We start from the raw sequence: 19,678 nt of genomic DNA, 5'->3' as shown, positions 1-19,678 counted from the left end.
CTGGCCTTGAATTCACAGAGATCCATCTGCCTCTGCTTCCCAAGTGCTGGGGCTACAGGCGTGCGCCACCATGCCTGGCTTCTAGTATCCTTTTTATAGCAAAGCTAAAGGAATTAGTTATTTTTTCAACAGTCTTGTAATTATAATCCTATTCTCTATTCTCTCCCTCACAAATAAATGAACTCTCTACCTCACCCCACCCAGCCAAAAAACTGTCCTGGAATTCCAGTGTCCTCTCCCAACTCAAGTTGAGATTCCCCAGACCAATCATGCTCACAAAACAAGCAGAACCCAGCTGTAGGCTCAACATTAAGTTTAGCCTTCTCAAGGGTCAGTAATGAGCCCACTCAATCCTACTCCTGGAGGAATTGAGACACAGCTCCACTTGACTCAGTAAGGTTTGAGACAGACCTGGACTCAGGAGCAGTAGACTGGTTAAACTGTTATCTTTGGTACAAAGGCATCCTGAGTTCGATTTCAGCATTATCACACTATCTTCCCTCAGCTTTGGCCCTTGCTCTTCATCCTCATAATGACTGTGAAGCCAGGTCTCTGAATTTACACACTGGCACAACGTTCCTCATTAGTGTTTGTTCTCTTTACAGCTTAGCCTGGAAGGGTGGTGGCCATGACAAGGGAATCCCACGGCCTCTGGAGATCTCTGCTATCTTTACAAGAGGGGACACGAGTGACAACTGAGTAAAGACCATTGAATATCCAGAGTGGTTCTGCTTTGGGTTTCCTTGATACATAGCCCCCAAATGAGCTTCATCCCTTGGATAAGAGAGTGAATAGCATCTTTTGAAAGAAATATGCTATGAAATAGCCATCCTCTACACAATAATTTTAAAAGAGATCAGTGTTTCCATTCCATAAACTCAAAGCTACTCATAAGAAAGTACTAGAACATTTTGCTATGGGTCTTTTTTCCACCTTCTCAAGTTCCAAGCCTCCATCCACCCCTCCCCCCACACACCACACTGTCCAGTCCATCACAAGTTGAAGATTAAAGCATGCTGATTTAGTAGAGTACACAAGTTTTCTTGTCTTGAAACTATCTCTAGGTGACGTTGGGGAAAGCAGCTTGCTTGGTTTCCCATAGGTCCATGAAGTTTCTGGTCACCACCCTTCCTTATTAACAGGACTAGGCCAGTGGCAATGAAATAACCAGTCAGTGCCTCTGCCTTCCAGTCATGGAAAGGATCTCCATTCTGACCATCTGCCCTTGTACTAGTTTCAGTGGCTGAGAGGTGTTCTAAAGAGTTGTAGTTCCTTCTAATTGAATTTGAGGCACAAGATGCGATTATTTTCATACTGCTTGCTGTGTTTTCTAAGGTGGTAAGATCCAGCATGAAAGCCCAGTCTCTACGCCCGTACATCTTTATGCAACTTCTGGCAGGTATTTTAAAATCTAACATATTCATTGACATCGTCAGAAGTCTATTCTATGCACAAATTTTGAATCACTGAAGCAATAAGCTCTGTAGTCAGGAAGCACTTCAAAGGCTGGGCGCTTGGGCATTCCACAGCTACCGTTCCTTCTCAGAAACTGATACAGCCATCATTACAGTATCTCCATAGTGTGTCTCATCCAGATTCAAGTGTTTCCTATGTCAGGTCAGTGAGAAGCTCAATACAGTTGATATCACCATAAAACCCAACATGGCCCCAACATGGATACTGCCATAAAAGCCACGAGCTTCAAGCTACAGTGCATCAGGGGCCACATGGCAAATAATTGAAGCTCCTGCTCACATGATCTTGGTTACAGCTATTCAGCCATTCCAATCATGTAGCACAGAAACAGCTACAGATAGTAAACAAATGGACATATTTATGTACTTATTAACAGCCTGATTACATTATTCTACAAAGTATATATGTAATAAAATCCTATACAATTATTATTTGATAATAAAAAAGAAAGAAATCTTTTAAAAGTTCTACAAACAGTGAAATTTGAATGCTCATGATTTTCACGTCATAAAATACTCTTCTTGTGATTTTTGTCCAGGCACTTAAAAATACAAAAGTTATTATTAGCTCATGAGCTATTTGAACAGGTAGTGACCAAGTTTGTGGGGAAGTGGAGCTCTCCTTTTGTAACTCCTGGAAAAACAAAGACAAAGCTATCTTACTTGTAGTAGAAATTATGACCGAATTGCTACTGTGTAATTCTTATTCCTGGGAAAAAGAGGCATTCTCAGGGTCGTAGCCATTTCTCCCAAATGGCTTCAAGTCTAAGGGAGGATTGCAGTAGAGTCTTTGATGTAATTGTGTATAACTTAAGGATACTCTGCAATTCTAGATAAGCCTCTGATGTGAAACTACAGCATGTGTGAGAGTGTATTTCATCATCTTATTTACTTCAACTTCCACCCAACACCATGAATCACCTCCCTGGGCTGACAGGAGCATAATATGAGCCATTACTAGATCTCTCCATCCCTACAAATTCCGTTTATACAGTAGATATGAATTTTGGTTTAACAATTTCCTCCTCTGTCCCAGATGTGTGACAGGTATGAGAAGCAGAGAAGCATCCTGCTTCTTCTCAGGATTAGGCATCCAATGACCCAGAAATAGTGAGGAGAGTTTACATCCTGCAGGTGGCGTGCAATTGCAAAACCAATTAATCTTGTAGAAATGCAAAGAAGAAGGCTTGCTTAACAAAAGCACTTACGCTGAAGCTTGGAGTGTGAGTGGGCTCTACCCAGAAAAAGGAATGTCAGCGTGATGAGTACTTCATGCAGTGGACACGTGAAGGAATTTCGAAACAGAAAAGAGCAAGTTTAAAAGAAGGGGTAGACTGGAGAGACAGCTCAGTAGTTAAGAGCACTTTGTGCTTTCACAGAGGACCTAGGTTGAATTCCCAGGACCCTTAGCAGGCAATTCAAAACTACCTGTAACTCCAGGTCCAAGTGATCTAACACCATTTCCTAGCTTCTGAGACCACCTACACTCATGTGGTACACATAACACACACTCAGGCACACACACACATAAATATAAATAAATAAACATTAAAAAAAAAAAACAGAGAAAGTCATCTCCTGGGAATAGGGGACATCCAGTACAATTCATTTAGTGTAGCCCTGCCAGGCTGTCTGCACAGCCTTCCAATCTATAGAAACACCACACCTCATTGGCATGAATGAAAGTAAAGTGCCATATTTTCACAAGTGATTCCAACTCCAAGGAACATTCTGCTCCATCTGGTCACAATTAGGCAGACTCAGCCTTTGAGCTGGGAAAAAATGAACTCAGGAGCTTCCACATGTCTACTGACCTCCCTCTGTGGTGTGCATGGAGCATGAGGTATTTTCTGAAAGTGAAGTGTTCTTGCAGCCAGGCAGATGATGTGGCTAGTCACACTCAGCCAAAATGCAGAGAGCAGTAGTGGTCTGGGGCTGCTTACCAGGAATGGGAACTGATGTATCAACATTGTAGGCTGACTTGAAATTTTAAAAGAACTCTAAAGTGAGAATAAGAACGCCAGAGGACATAATATATTTCCAGACCTTAATTTAGGAATTGTTATTGAGCAGGTCATGGGAGCCACTGAAGGACTTGAAAAGCTGAGAAAGGCAAGGTTCTTTCCATTTCATTTAGAATATAGAAGATGGACCAGAGTGGGCAAGAAGGAGCAAAGCATGATCAGTATGTTCATACTTGTGATAGGTTTTGGGATAACAGAGCCAGATAAGAATGGCAACATTTCAGGGAGCTTTGTAGACCTTCATTCTAACTTTGAAAGTCAATGTTTTCTATGCAAAGAAAGAAGGGAAGAAGGAAGGGAGGGAGCCAAGGATAAAAAAAAAACTACTACACTTGGGACTTCCCTTCTACACTGACCTGAAATAATGCAACTGTTTGACAATTCATTTGGGCAGAATAAAAGTAATGAACTTGAACGTGAAAACTGAACAGAAGAGTGATCTCAGTGCCCCGAGTGGCAAAACTCATTTTTCTTTTCTCAATAAATCTTTATATCTAGCTGTTTTCCTGGTTTTTGTGGTACCTAAGTGGAGTTGGGGGCCATTACTCTATGCTTTTAACACTTTCTGGAGAATAAAGGGGAACACACCCCTCTCTATTACAGAGTCCAGCATATTCTACTTCATGGCTTCTCTGCAGAGGCACTTAATGAGTCTACCTGTGCTGAATATTAACGTTTTAATTGTGAAAGCAGGCTCTGTATCTAGTTTTTCAGTGAGTAAATGTTCATGGTATCAGAGCAGAATACTAAAAGTCTTAAAAAGATGAATCTTTTGGAGGAGTAATGCACATTTAAACCACGTGTGAGATTCAGACAGTTCTAGAACAATCTGCTTCTTTGCATCCAGAATTATGACTATATCTGAGGAAACGACCATGGGCTTAAGATCATATCCTTCCCTCTAGACGGCTTTATCGCTAATGTTTTCCTACTTAAAAACACTGATTTATTACTTAGCAAAAGAGAGCAGTCATATAATTTTGAGTTATTATAAAAGTGATGCATGAGACCAGTACATTGCCTTTATGTGATGCTGTCACGACAAGCTCAGAATCATGATTTCTCATTTGCTTTTGTTACACCAATGGACCAAAAGGATTTAATAAATCACATAGCCAAGTGTGCACCTCAGTACTTTACTTCTTGTTTATATTTCCATTTATCACATTTGTCTTACTAGAAAATTGAACAGAAACCTACAAGGAAATTCTTATTGTTAATAACATTTCAATACTTCTTTACATTTAAAGAGAATTTCCCTTCAGAACATTCTCTGATGTTTCCCTGTAATAGGACCTTTACCTGGGCAATGGTTCTGTCGGGACACCAGGACTTAATAAGAAGAAGACGTCTGAAGCAGTCAAGGGATTTATCATAGGCATTTGGAAGAGGCTCCTCTTCTGGGTTTTCTTTATCAAACCAATTTTTCCACAGTTTTTCATTTCTTGATATCTAAAAAATCATGGGATAAGAAATGTGTCATGTCAGGCAAAAATCTTTCAGTAATAGCTCATAGACACTTTCCATCAAACTTTCTGAACATTCTAGACAAGTGTGAGCTATAGCATTTCACTATTTTTAAACTTTATAGCCTAGTGCCAAAATGCCTGATTGTCTAAGATCAAATATCACTTGCTCTAAAAATCAGTCTATATTAACACTAGTCTACAGTTGGCTTCCAACGTAGGAAGGGTCCTATGATATTTGATTTCATCTCTGCCTTTATAGTAACAAATCTAGAGAGAGTAAAGAATCAATAGAGACCCATTTTCATTATTTCAAGGAAGTCTGATTTGCTGCACAAAATCCTCTTATAATCAGGAACCAAACCATATTCATTCATGTTTCCTCATTTTCTAGGACTACTCGTGACACAAAGGAAAACATTTAATACATATTTATTATTGAATAAACAGTATTAAGGTCAATATTCTATTGATCTAAAGTACATTTAGATATGACATTTAATATCACCACCAAATGGATGGTCAGACATCTGCTACCTGTAGCCAATTGGTAAAGAGATCCATAGTACATTACCCTTCAGAGCTCTGAAACCAGTGAAGACAAGCCTTACAAAGGCAGGCATATCAAAAACTTGAAACAAAGGTCACGCATGAGAGTTCACACCTTTAATCCCAGTACTTTGGAGACAGAGAAAGGCAGATCTCTGTGACTGGTCTACAAAGTGAGTTCCAGGCTAGTCAATGGTGCATAGTGAAACCCTGTCTCAAAGTTGTTGTTGTTTTTTTTTAAATAAATATCTTTAGCCGGACATGGTAGTGCACGCCTGTGGTCCCAGCACTTTGGAGACAGAAGCAGGTGGTTCTCTGTGAGTTCAAGGCCAGTCTAGTCTACATAGTGAGATCCAGGACAGCTGGGGCTACAGGGAGACCCTGCTTCAAAAATAAATAAATAAATAAATAAATAAATAAAATCTTTGAATTAATAGAATTATATACCATCTGATAAATAATCCCTTTGATGAAAGCCTCAAATATATATCTTAGACTAATTAGAGGAAGAATGGTCCCATGTACATGTCTAAGAATAAAAATTAATCTGCTTCAATCATGAAAGGCTATATAAAGTGGTGGGATTTCACACATATGACATACTCTCCAGAGGCCGCAGTCTCTGCCCATGATGATTCAGGAAATATTCCTGGGATCTCCTCATGGGAGAATAAACCAGTGTTCAGTAATATCCCTCAAAATAAATTATTTAACCTAAAATAATAGATTGCACCTCAACTTCATGTTATAAACAGCAAGCATCACCAGTTGTAAACCAAAATATAAAAATACAAGCAGAATTTAAGCATCTGGTGAACTTGAACTGTCAAAGTAAAAAAATAAGCTCATAATACTTGGTCAAAATAAAAACAAAAAAAAACAGAAAGAAAAGAAAATCCAAACTTGCCATCAATCTCTCTTCTCTATGATCACCAAATATTTAATAACATCCTTCCTGCCTCATCCTAAATTAGCTGTCTATATTCAACTTCCACTATCCCAGCACATATGCTAATCAGTGGGAACTTAATGAGTCTTAAAGGACAGTGGTTCTAAAGGTAAAGGACAAGTTCAGAGCTGTCTGACTAAGATGTAACTGGAAGAAGCTAGAGAGGAAGAGAAAGGAGAAGGACAAAAGGCAAGAAAAGTCATTTAGTAGGAAGACTGTTCATATGTCTTCCATTTAATCTCTAAAAGGAACATAAGCATTCAGTTATGCATGCAAACTAATCGAATCCATCGATCTTCCTATCTATATGTCTTCATTTGGTGATACTGATTCGTGGACCAAGATGATATCAATTCAACTTCCTAGGCACTCTTCTTCCATCACAGGCAGTGTTCAGTGGGCACCTCTGCTTTATCAGAGTGTGGATGAGCTGGGAGCTGGCCAAGCATAGGCCATACCTTCTAAGGGAGGAAATGGGAAGCACATCTCTCCTCCACAAACACTGTAGTGACAAGCTGCTCACTAGGACACTAGTTAGGCATATTCAAAAACAAGTCACCTGGTCAAGGATGTCTGAAAACTGTCTAAGTTTGCTAAGTTCCACCAAATTCAGCCAAGTCATGTCCGGGATCCATTTTGATGGTTTAGGAGGACAGGCTTTAAGATCCAATGAGGCACCACCTTTAAAATTAAACATGTAAAGTTGTTACAATTGTCTTTCTTGTAAAATAATCTATTTAGTAAATGTTTTGTTTAAAGTGTCTTAATTCCAATTACTGAGTACCTTGACATTTGTTAAGTACAGAGATATAAATCATAGAGAGGAACATGCTTTAAAACTGAATAAGTAAATAGACTATTATAGAAAAACAGATGTCATAATCAACAGTGAAGCTTTGGGGACAGGCAGGGGCTAGATTCTAACCTAATTTGACCTGGCCAGGAGCTCCAACAAGCCATCGTATCTGCCTAGGCCTCTCTTTCCACATTTTAAAATGGGAATTATAATCTGAGTGTCATGATATAGGGGTGTAAACCATTCACAGGCCTGAGGATGTGTCAGGGTCACTAAATGAGCAGTTCTTTACAGTTTTAAGACTGGCCCCATACCGGCATAAGCTAATTTTAAATATAGAATGTATCTACAAATTTCAGTACCACTAGATTTATTTGAAGGGTTCTCTTCTATAAACAATCTAAGTATACTTTGATCACATCCTAGGGGCTGTGTCACATCACTTATATTTGGTAATATAACAATAACAAAAATTTTCCATTTCATACAGACTCCTGCCTTTTGGATGATAACTGACCAGAGCTCATATAATTCATAACTTTCACCACCAAATGATAAATGACACCTTAAAAATATTATTGCTGGGCTGGAGAGATGGCTCAGTTGTTAAGAACACTTCCTGATCTTCCAGAGGACCCAAGTTCAAATTCCAAAACCCATATCGAGTGACTTACAACTACCTGTGACTCCAGCTCCAAAGGATCTGATGCCCTCTTCTGCCCTACACAAGCACCACACTCATGTGAACACACACACACACACACACACACAGAGAGAGATAAAATAATCTTAGAAAAGTGTAAATAATATTGCTGCCATTTCAAAAATAATCTCAGTAGGTAAAAATCATATTTTAAGTCAAGAAAGTACTAAGGACTATTCCAAATGATCAAGCATGCTGTTTAATAAATGACATCCATTAAAATATTTCAGGGAAAAATGTTCTAAACTTTCTTCTTAAAAGGATGACCAATCCAGTTGGCCACCTTTGAAATTCTTTGTTTTACAGAGGTTTTAAAAAATAATCATGCCCAAGATATTTATTGAGCCATTTTCTACTTAATCTGGACACCATGTGCACCACTAAATTGTATCCTTTTACCAAATCGATCTTAGTATATTTATAACAAAGTAAATGGGACCTTAAAGTCATTTCGATAGAAATGTTAGCTCATAAAGTGAAAACAGACCATTTACCTCCAGGGAGACACTAAAGACCTAATGACACGATATTGTGTTGAATAAATGGTGCACCAATTTCCCTGACAAGTACCCACTTTCCAGCAATCATAATAATAATAATAATAATAATGATGATGATGATGTACTTGCCAAGGGGTTAGAAAATGGCTTTTTTCTTAAAGGAAAGAGTGCCTTATGTAGGTCAAAGCATCATTCAGTGTTTACTAGAGGACATTTGTGTTGTATCTTTTCTGTTCCAAAAATGCACAATGGAGCTCAATGAACGATTGAATATTGGAAGAAAGAACTACTTTTTGATAACATGGCAGCACACTAAACAGACTCTTGAGTGAACAGCCAAGAAAGAAATAATTTTAGCAAAAATTCTGAGATTATTGAGAATTACATTATTCTCTTCATTCTTCAAACTCTTGCTCTGGAGGGGAAGTAAGTACAGGTTTTTATCCTAATACTTGTTTTCAAAAATGATGCAAATATATAATGAATGAGTACACAAGTCATTCCATGCAATAATAAAGTGTCAAAGCTAAAAAAAATTAGAACATCACCCAAGCTGACCCTCTGTCATCTTACAGATGAATAAATGGCCAGTAACAGAACACTGCTGCTTTTTGTCCCAGTCTATGTGGTGCTATAATAGAACACTGTTAGCCAGGTAGAAGAATTGTTAGAAATGACAGAAATTCATATTCACAGTTCTAGAATAGGGGGACTCTAAGATCATGACATCAGCAGAGTTGGTGTCTGGTGAGGCCCTACCTCTTCCTGGTTCAAAGAGATCTTTATTATCAGTGCAACCCCACATGGTAGAGTGTGTGAGGGGTCTCTCTTGAGCCTTTTATAAAGGTGTTAATCCTACATAAATGTCCTTAGTTCATTCTGTTATTTTTATTTTCTTTGAATCAGTTATAGAGTTAATTCCTGTCCCCTCTAATTTAGCTGAGCATTCTTTTCATTGTTCTTTTGAAATCTTTGTCTGAAACTATATTCAATAGTCATAGCAAATATTTTCCCAAATCTAGGAAACGAGATGGTCACTGTCATAGGTAGCTTCTGCAGTCAATTTGACACAAACCTAGAGTCATCTGGGAAGAGGGAAGCTCAACTGACGAATCTTCCAGATCATCTTGGTCTGCGGCCATATCTGTGAGGCATTCTCCCAATTTCTAATTAATGTAGGAGGGCCCAGCTCACTAGGCCATCCCTAGGCAAGTGGGCCTGGGCTGTTTAAGATAGATCTTCCCTTAAGATCTTCAGGGAAGGAAGCCAGTAAAGCAGTGTTTTTCCATGGTCTCGGCTTCAGTTCCTCCCTCCAGGTTCCTGCCTTGAGTTCCTACTTTGGCTTCCATTGATAATGGACCTGTAAGCCAGATAAACCCTCCTCTACAAGTTGCTTTTGGTCATGGTATTTGTCATAGCAACAGAAAGCAACCTAGGTCAGCCATTCAGAGTCAGGAGTCATTTAGAATACCAAACTGACAAGACCAGATAAGAACATTCAAAATCACATTATAGCTAAAACAACAAGTATGTAGAACAAAGAAAAAATATTGAAAGTAGTAAGAGTGAAAAAACAAGTCAAATCCGTCAGAATAACAGCAGATTTATTAACAGAAACCCTAAAATCTAAGAGGCCATGGAATAATATAGTCTAAGCTCCAAACGATGATGGCTGCCAACCCAAATTATTTTTTTTAATTTTTATTTATTGTTATTGTCTATGTGTATGAGTATATTGCCTGCATGTGTGTATGTGCACCCATGTCATGCAATGACCACAGAGGTCAGAAGAGGGCATCAAATTCCCCTGGAACTGGAGTTATGGATGGTTGTTACCTGCCATGTAGGTGCTGGGACTCAAAAGTGGGTCTTTTACAAGAGCAGCCAGTGCTCTTGACTGTTGAGCCATCTCTCCAGCCCCCCACAATCCAAATTATTTTATCCAACAAAGTTGTACTTCACAACTGTTTCCACGATAAACACAAACTAAAGCAATTTATGACTACTAAGCAAACACTACAGAAGACACTTGAGAATCCTACACACTAAAGAGAAAAAAACATATCCTTGAGATCACAGGAAATAATAAACTTCCCCCAGCACAGAAAATAAGCAAATGAGGCAAATATCAGACATTATGAAGACAGCCAGTGGCAGTAATTAATCATCTTTAAGTAGTAACTCTGAATGTCAATGGTCTCAACTTTCCAACCAAAAGTTACAGACTAGCAAGTTGGATTCAAAAAAACCAAAACAGGACTGATCTACTTATTGTCTGCAAGAAAAGCACCTCACAGAAAAGACAAATACAGCCTTAAGGAAAAGAATGTGAAAACAGACTGTAGAGATGCCTCAGAGTTTGAGAGCACACACTGCTCTTGCAGAAGACCCAGGTTTAATTCTCAGCACCTACTTCAGGTGACTCACAAATACCTGTAACTCCAGTCCGAGGGGATCTGTCGCCATCTTCTGGCCTCTGTGTGCACTCCACCCACATGCACATACTACACAAAGACACACGTGCATACACATAATTTAAAATAGAAATAAATCTTTTTAAATGTATGAAAAAAGGCATTCCAAGCAAGTGGAACTAGAAAGTCAGTGTCAATAGTCTAACACCTGAAAAAGTGTTACACTTCAAACAAAAATTAATTAGAAGAGATAAGGATGTTCATTTCCTATTGATTAAGAGAACAATCAATCCATCGAGAACACATAACAAGTGTAGACATTACATACACAGAACATCGTTGTACCCAATTTCATAAAATACACAGTAATCAATGTAAAAGTATAGACTGACCTCCCTCAACACAGTAATAGTGGGTGACTGCCATATCCCCTCTCACCAGTATTATCATCCAGACAAAAAAAAATATCAAGAAAGAAACATGATTTAAGTGGCATTATAGAGCAAATAGACTCAACAGACATCTATAAAATGTTCCACCTGAATACTTCAGAATGTGCATTCGTCTGAGTATACCACAGAATTTTTCTACTAAAACTGACCACATTTTATGACACAATGTAAGTCTTAACAAATAAAAAAGTTGAAATAATTCCTTGTATTCTATCCTATCACAATGGAATAAAACCAGGAATCAATAGCTAGAGAAACTATAAGAAATACATAAATTAATGAAGACTGAACAACATACTATTGAATGGTTAATGTGATCTAACAAATTAGGAAGGAATTTTAAATATTTCTAGAACTGAATGAAAATGAAAATACAATATCAAAACCTGTCAGACACAAAACAGCTCTGCAAGGTGCACATCCAGGTTCTAGGAAAAAAACATGACAAATCTCAAATCAATATGTAAAAAAAATATAATTAAGACCAGAGCATAAACCAACGAAATGGAAATCAAACAATTCAAAGAATCAATGAAGCAAAGAGATTTTTTTAAAATAAGCAACATTGACAAAGAAGGAAACCCTTAGCCAGTACTACCAAAGGAAAAAGAAAGAGCAAATTAATAAAGTTAGAGATGCAAAGGGAGACATTAAAACAGATGCCAATGAAATTCAAAAGATCATTAGGGCATACATTGAAAAGTCACATTCCAGTAAATTGAAAAACATAAAAGAAACGGGTGCGTTTCTAGACGCATATGACCCATCAAATTAAAGAGGATATAAACAAACAGATCTGTAATGAGCAGTAAAAATGAAGCAGCAATAGAGCAAGCAACCTCAGAACCCACAGTGCTTAGAAGGAAAGAACAGACTCCTGAAAGCTGTCCTCTGACACACACACACACACACACACACACACACACACACGGTGGCTATGAGCTGTGTCATGCAGTTTCCTCTAAAAACCATACAGAAAGTAAAACACCTGCTTTTTGCTTTGTTAATGATTTTTCATTCATACCAGAGTAAATTTTCTGACAATATGCATTAAAATGTCTAAAATATGAATGTTTATAATTATAAAGCTGCTTAGAAGCTACTTACAAACTAAGAAAATCAATTTTCAAAGCTAGTTATGTGAAAAACCAGCAGAGGGGTGAGGACATAAAATGTAGGTTCCTTGCAATGCGGGACCACATTGTAAGGTGCATACACAGGCACACATACATGTGCTGTGTACACACACACACACACACACATGCATGCATGCATGCACAAACAACTCACGCACAGACTGGCAGACAAAAATTTTGACATATGAAGCTATAACAAAAGCCCCAGAGCTGAAGAAGCCCAGGCCCAGACTGATTTGCTGCTGAATTCTACAAGACCTTTGGAGAACCAACATCAACACTGCTCAAAATAATTCATAAAATAACAGGGGAAAATGCTACCAACCTCTCTCTATGAAGTTAGTATAACCCTCATTTCAAAGACAGGTAAGGACAAAGAAAGAAAATTATAAGCCAATCTCCGTGAATATGTATGAAAATTTTTAATGAAATACTGAAAACCAAATTGAAGAATACATGAAAAATACCACTCACCACAATCAACTTGGCTTCATTCCATGGATGCAAGTCTGGCTGAATACATGCAAATCAATAACGTGTAATTCATCACATAAATAGATGCAAGAACAGAAATCACATGATTGTTTCAATAGATGTTTTAAAAAGGCCTTGGAAAAAGATGAACATCCTTTCATGAGAAAGTCCCTGAAGAAGCTAGAGACAGAAAGAACAGACCCCAGCATAATAAAGAAGGTAGAATAATAAAGAGAGAAAACAGATTTATAGCCAGCATTATACTAAATGGAAAACAACTCAAAACATTTCTACTACATCAGGACCAAGAAAAGGCTATCTAATTTATCTGTTCTTGTTCTACATAGTGTTTGAAGTCTCAGCTTGAGCAATAAGACAAGGAAAGAAATAAAACTGATACAAATAGCAAGTGATGGTTCACATTATCCATATTTCAAGACTGCCATGAAGACTACCAGAATATTCTTAGAACTGATCAACACTTTCAGTAGAAACCAGCCCTGGAAAATCAGAAGTCTTCTACCTACCAGTGAGAAACCTGCTGAGAAAGTAACCAAGTAAGCAATCCTATTCACAATAGTCATAACGATCAATAATAACCGTTTGACTAGATTGATCTTGTGCAGGTCTTGTGCTGCAAGTTCATGTGTGAAACAGCCCTGTGGTGACACTGTGACAAGGAAGTCCTTTACTACTTCTGGCTCTTAGAATCTTTCCAACCAAGTTTAGTTCCTAGGACCCATGTCTGGCAGCTCACAACTACCTGAAACTCCAGTTCCAAGGGGAATTCAATGGCTCTGGCCTCCAAGAGCACTTCATACATGCACAAACCCACACAGAGACACATACATATATACATAATTAAAAATAAAAATAAATCTTTAAAAAATAAAACCAATGACCAAAAACCAATACTGATGACCAATCAGTATCCCTCTCAGTCTTTCACTCATCTGTATATTCCATTAACCTAAAGGATCTACCTGTGACCAGTGCTTTAATAGATGTAAAATAAATAATGGATGTGACGAGCTACATAGTGAGCCTCTGGTCACTTGGCTATGTCTCCATCACATCACACCTACTCCCATTGAAAGTCTTTATGTTATCTCCCCTGCCTTTGACACTCTTCCTCTAAATCTTCATATAGCCACTGTCCCTTAACTTTGATCAACTGCCAATCTCTGAGGAAGTTCTACTCTACTGCAGAACCAAGTAAATACCTCATTTGAAGTGTTAAATGGCACTTATACCTTATATAATTCCCCACCTTCCTCAGGCCCTTCTATGATGGTTAGTGTCATCAACTTGACAGGATCTGGAGCCATCTAGGACACTAAGAGACAAACCTCCAGAGATACCTATAAATGATTACTTAACCTTTGAGCATGCCTGCAAGAGATTATATGTTGCTTAGGTTAATTGAGGTGTGAAGACTCACGCTAAAAGCAGGCAGAATGTAGGTCCTGGACTGTATAAAAAGAAGAAAGCCAGCTGAGCACAGGCATTCACTGCTCCCTACATCCTGACTTTGGATGCGATGTGACAATCAGCTTCAAGTTTCTTCTGCCTTGATGTCCCACCATGTTAAGTGTAGCTGGAACTTTGACCCAAAATAAACCCTTTCTCCCTTAAGTTGTTTTTGTCAGGGTATTTTATCAGAACAACAAAAAAGTAACTAAGACACCACTTTCCTGTGGTTCTTACCATAGTGTTTACTAGCTTCAAATGTAATACATATTTTACTTATTTGTTACATTCCCCAGAAACACAGGCACTCTACACAGACTGAAATGTCTGTTCCATTCCCTGAGACACGTAGACCTTCAATAAATATTCACTATTCAATAAATGAGCAGATAAAATACCTCACACAGATACATTGTAAATGAAATTCAGGGAATCTATTATGACTGAAAAATAAAATAAAATGCCACAAATCCTTCACAATAATCCTGACAGCCGTACTGCACATAGTACTTTCTACTGACCTTTAATAAGGGTGAGAAACTCTTCATGCTTGACTCGGTTCCTCTGGATGTCAATCTTTAGGGTTAGCAACAAAGTGAACAGAAATTTGTGTTCTTCATATAAGCCTCGGACAGCATACTTGAAAACCTCATAGGTCATGTGGTCAGTGATATTAGCAATCCTCTTGCTTGTAATTGGACTCTTAACAGATCTGAGGAAGAAACCTTTTAAGACAGGCTTATCTCCCAGCCCTTTGCAATTGTCTATAAAACAGCATCTCTAATGAGGAAAAGGTAACTTTGAAGGACCAGTTCTTATTTTTAAACATCAAAAGAAGCCTCCTAAATCTAAAATAACAAGCATTCTCTCAACATGAAATAACAACAGAATTCCTCACTGTGGTCTAAATCAATTTTACCCTCAGGGCATTTCCACTCACAACAATGTCTCAGAGATTTTCTTGTTTAGCAGAACACGTGAAACCAAAGGAATGAAATGAATGGGTGAATGGTCAGCTTAGCTTTCGCTGGGCATAAGATGACAAATCAGAATGATTTGTTAACCTGGCGGTAATTATGCTAATGTTCAGTTTAGGGAAGGAAAACACTGACTAACAAAGAACAAGGAAACTCCTGACATCATCGTTCTCAGACACATCAAGAATTCTGTCTGGTACACCCCGATGTACCTGGTCAAGGAAAGGTCAAACAAGCCCAGAAACTGGCGGAGCGAAGTCTGATACATCTCGTTAACCAAGCGCATCTCAGTGATGAGGAAGTAAAGGATGCTGCCCCGAGTAGCAACTGAAAGACAAAAGAACAAGACTGCACACGGTCAGAGAGCAGAAAATAAGTAAGCCGTGCAAATACACCACCCTAAACTGCTAGTGAACACAGCCTTTGTTTTCCATCAGTAACTGCTCATACACGAGGATCTAGAGTGATGCCCTTCTATTAGCATATTTCTTTTTTATTTTTTATTTTTATTTTATGTGTATTCGTGTGTTGCCTGCACATCGGTAAGTGCACCCATGTCGTGCAATGCCCATGGAGGTCAGAAGAGGCTGTCAGATCCCCTGGAACTGGATTTACGGACAGTTGTTAGCTGCCATGTGGGAGCTGTGATTCGAACCTGGATCTTCTGCATAAATAGTGTTTTTATCTGCTGAGCCATCTCTCCAGCCCCCAGCATATTTAATTCTTATGTATAAGCTTTACACAAGTATTTTCGCTATTTTTATTTATCAGATGGCTCCTGTGAAACTAAGCTAGTACTTGTCATTTTAGAACCACTATGCCCCTTATAAATATTCTGTACCATGTCTTACCATAGATAGAAAAACAAAGGAATTTTAAAGTTTTCATATTTAACATGTAGCAAATGATATAGTCAGTCATACAGAGCCTTATCCTGAAGCTCCTGAGAATTCGTGCATAACTTTGGCCTCAAGTTTACAAAACAAGGCATCTCAAAACTGATACTCCTGACTCTCCACAGGAGATGATATGACTTAAATTCTTTTTTCAGGAAAATGGTATATCACTAAAGATAGTCAACTGAATATTTATTTTAGATTCCTTAAATAACCAATGAACATCTATTTTCAAATATGTAGTTAAAGAACACCAGAGAGAAACTTCCTTATGCAAAGAGTATAAACAAAATACTGATGCATTTGTTGCTAAGTGATAAAGAACTAATGAACTGTTCACAGTGGCACACTAATTCCTCAGATGTCACTAATTTGGAGTAGTATTTTTCAAATCTCTCATTTTAAAATAAGTTTAGGAGCCAGAGGGATGGCTCAGCAGTCAAGAGCACTGACTGCTTTTGCAGAAGAAGGACCCAGGTTAGTTAGGTTCCTAGCACACACACACACACACACACACACACACACACGTGCGTGGTGAACTCTGTAACTGTAACTCTGATTTCAGGGGATCCAAGGCCCTCTTCTGGCCTCTGTAGGCATTGCACATATGGTGCACTTAGATGTAGACAAAACACTCATGCACATAAAAAATAAAAGTAGAATTTTAAAATAAGGTCACGAGTATCTTAAAGCATTTTCCAACTACCACAGCCTTCAAGAATCTAGAAATATTACACTATTACATAATTTTTCACTTCAAATTTATTAAAGTTCTCAAAAGAAACAGCACAGATCATAGGCCACCCTATGTTCTCAGTGATTGGTTTGATGTCCCCGTTTCAATGAGTTTCTCTAATCTTTATTTCTTTCTCTCTCCATTTCCTGTGACATTTGTCTTTCATTACCAGACTCACCAGGCCGGTATTCCTCCCGGGCTGAGTTAATTTGAATTTCTGTCTCAGCAGAAATTTCCAGCTTCTGTGTCACCTCCTCAGCCGTCTTTTTGGTGTTACTCAGAACAATAATGAGACTTTCATCTTCCACCAGGGACCCCTGAGTACTCGTCAGGCGGTAAAGCAAATTATCCTCCAGCTCCTTCATCCTCCTTTTGTTCGCAGTCACATCCTCCATAAGATGAGTTCGTTCTTTCTCCAATTCCTGTTAATTGGCATGAATATATTTTCTTCCTAAGTGATCCTCTATTTTTGGGACATTCCTTAAAAACTGAACCTACCTGGCTTTCTCAAGCACTGGTACTGTCCTGTATTTACTATTCTTGGCTGCAACACACACGGACATCAAAAAAGGAGTGGAGAATTGATGGAAGAAAGAATGGATAGAAAACAACATCACATGCGCTAAAAATATGTTAGCAATATCCTCATTATCACTGATTTTTTAAGTCAAGTCATTTCTGTAATTTTATAATTATATAAAAATATAATCTTGCCAGGCATGGTGGCACACGCCTTTAATCTCAGCACTTGGGAGGCAGAGGCAGGTGGATCTTTGTGAGTTCAAGGCCAGCCTGGTCTACATAATGAGTTCAGGTCAACTGGGACTACAGAAAGACTCTGTCTCAAAAAGACAAAATATATATATATATATATATATATATATAATCTTATTTTAAAGTTAAAATATATTTGAAGATAAATATGCAATACCTAATTAAATATAATTGCTTCTTTTTAGTATCTTTAAAAGAGTTCAGATGTTTTAATGTTATTTAAAATTTGTCAGTTGAAATAAGATTCACTTCTCTAAAAAGCAGCTCTCTAAAATTGGCAAGTAAGCTAAGCCACTGCTACAGTTGCATTTAAATCAAAAACCTTAACATTCAGTCATGGTGTTACATTCTTGTCATCTCAGCACTCAGGAGATTGAGGCAAGGGAATTTTGAGTTCTAGGTCAGCCTAGACTACATAGCAAGAATTTGTCTCAAAGCTTCTCCTTGCCTGAAAAGGTACTGTTCTCTCCAAAATGTATACAACTGGGGGACATAGCTCAATGGGGAAAGTGTTTACCTAACACACAGGAAGTCCTGAGTTCAAACTGTATCACTACCTGAACCGGACATGGTGATACACGCATGTATCTGGTGGAGGCAGAGAATCAGATTTTCAAGGTCATCTTCAGTTATATAGTGAGTTTGAGGCCAACTTGTGACATTTGACACCCTGACTCAAAAATAAAGTAGTAGTCTGATAATTCTTCTCCAAACCATTTTATAATTCAGAAGGAGAGCAAACCTTAGGAATATTATTGATGGCTGCTCTTTCTTCCCTTGGATGCTTGGAAGAGGAGAAAGGAAGAAACAAAGGTGAAACTCAGCCAGGTCACAGTATTATGAAGCCCAGAAGCTAAAGGACAATAAAGAAAAGACTCTGACGCCAAGTCAAACTGTGTAGGAGGGTGAAGTAGTTAAGCTGGAGACTCCAACACTGATATTCAAGAAAAGGATGAACATTAGAAAGGATGCCTGTCTTCTTGGGGCGGGAAAGATGGCCAGTGGTTAAGGGCACTGACTGCTCTAATGGAGGACACGGTTCAGTTACTAACATCCACTAACAACAATCCAAAACTCCAGTTCCAGGGGATCCAACGCCCTCTTCTGGCCTCTGTGGGCATTGCCTGTGCACATGTACTTATATACATGCAGGTAAAACACTTATACACATAAAATAAAAATAAAATAAAAATATTTAATTGAAAGGACAATAAGTCAATAAATGTTTGTAGTTTGTGAAAGAAACATGAATTCTTAAGTTTACTCGAAAAGTTTTCTAAATACAGTGCTCATTAACAATGGCACTACCCTACCTCAGTGTAAGGGTATGTGATTACAATTTGATAAAAAAAAAAAAGCGTTAAATATGAGTTCAAAAGTAAAGTTACAGTAAAGCCTTCCCAGCAGTTCTGAGAATGACTCGGAGCATGTTGTGCACTGCTCAGAGTCCTAGGGCAGCATGAGATGTTCAGTTCTCAAGTGGACACTCAGGAGATGCCAAGTAGGTCACCAGCGTGTACTCCCTACTAAAAGAACCAGAAATCTACAGTGATGACTCATATGAAGTCAGATACCATAATGGGACTCCTTAAGTACATGATGGTGTGATTTGTCTGTTATGATCCAATGCTCACACAAGTCTCAGAAGAAAGGAGAAACCAGACCTAGCAAACTGCCTTATAACCATTGTTCAAGGTCCTTCAATTTGGTGGATAATGCAATTCTTCATTTCTAGTATTTGTCCTATGAGTGTGCGAAGAGACACCCATAGCCAGACTATATAGAGGGCCCTTGTTTTGATCACTGTTGATATACTGATAACTCAGCTTGGGGAGCACTTCCCCGGTACATGCAAGGTTCTGACTTTGATCTTCTCACTGAAAAAAA

General features: G+C 38.3%; 1 protein-coding gene across 1 annotated transcript in view; it reads right to left on the bottom strand.

The window, feature by feature from the left end:
* Dnah5 (dynein axonemal heavy chain 5) overlaps window positions 1-19,678 on the bottom strand; it is a 410,943-nt gene that overhangs the window by 29,581 nt on the left and 361,684 nt on the right. The window contains exons 66-70 of the mRNA XM_029557990.1: window positions 17,196-17,439; window positions 15,598-15,712; window positions 14,930-15,120; window positions 7,023-7,144; window positions 4,802-4,951 (exon numbers count right to left, since the gene is read on the bottom strand). Of these exons, the coding sequence (XP_029413850.1) occupies window positions 4,802-4,951; window positions 7,023-7,144; window positions 14,930-15,120; window positions 15,598-15,712; window positions 17,196-17,439 (822 nt within the window). The remainder of the gene's footprint in view (window positions 1-4,801; window positions 4,952-7,022; window positions 7,145-14,929; window positions 15,121-15,597; window positions 15,713-17,195; window positions 17,440-19,678) is intronic.

The sequence above is a fragment of the Nannospalax galili genome, unplaced genomic scaffold (assembly GCF_000622305.1).
Source record: "Nannospalax galili isolate Female #2095 unplaced genomic scaffold, S.galili_v1.0 scaffold207, whole genome shotgun sequence".
In the NCBI taxonomy this organism is placed as follows: domain Eukaryota; kingdom Metazoa; phylum Chordata; class Mammalia; order Rodentia; family Spalacidae; genus Nannospalax; species Nannospalax galili.
This window is presented reverse-complemented; position numbering and strand designations above follow the sequence as displayed.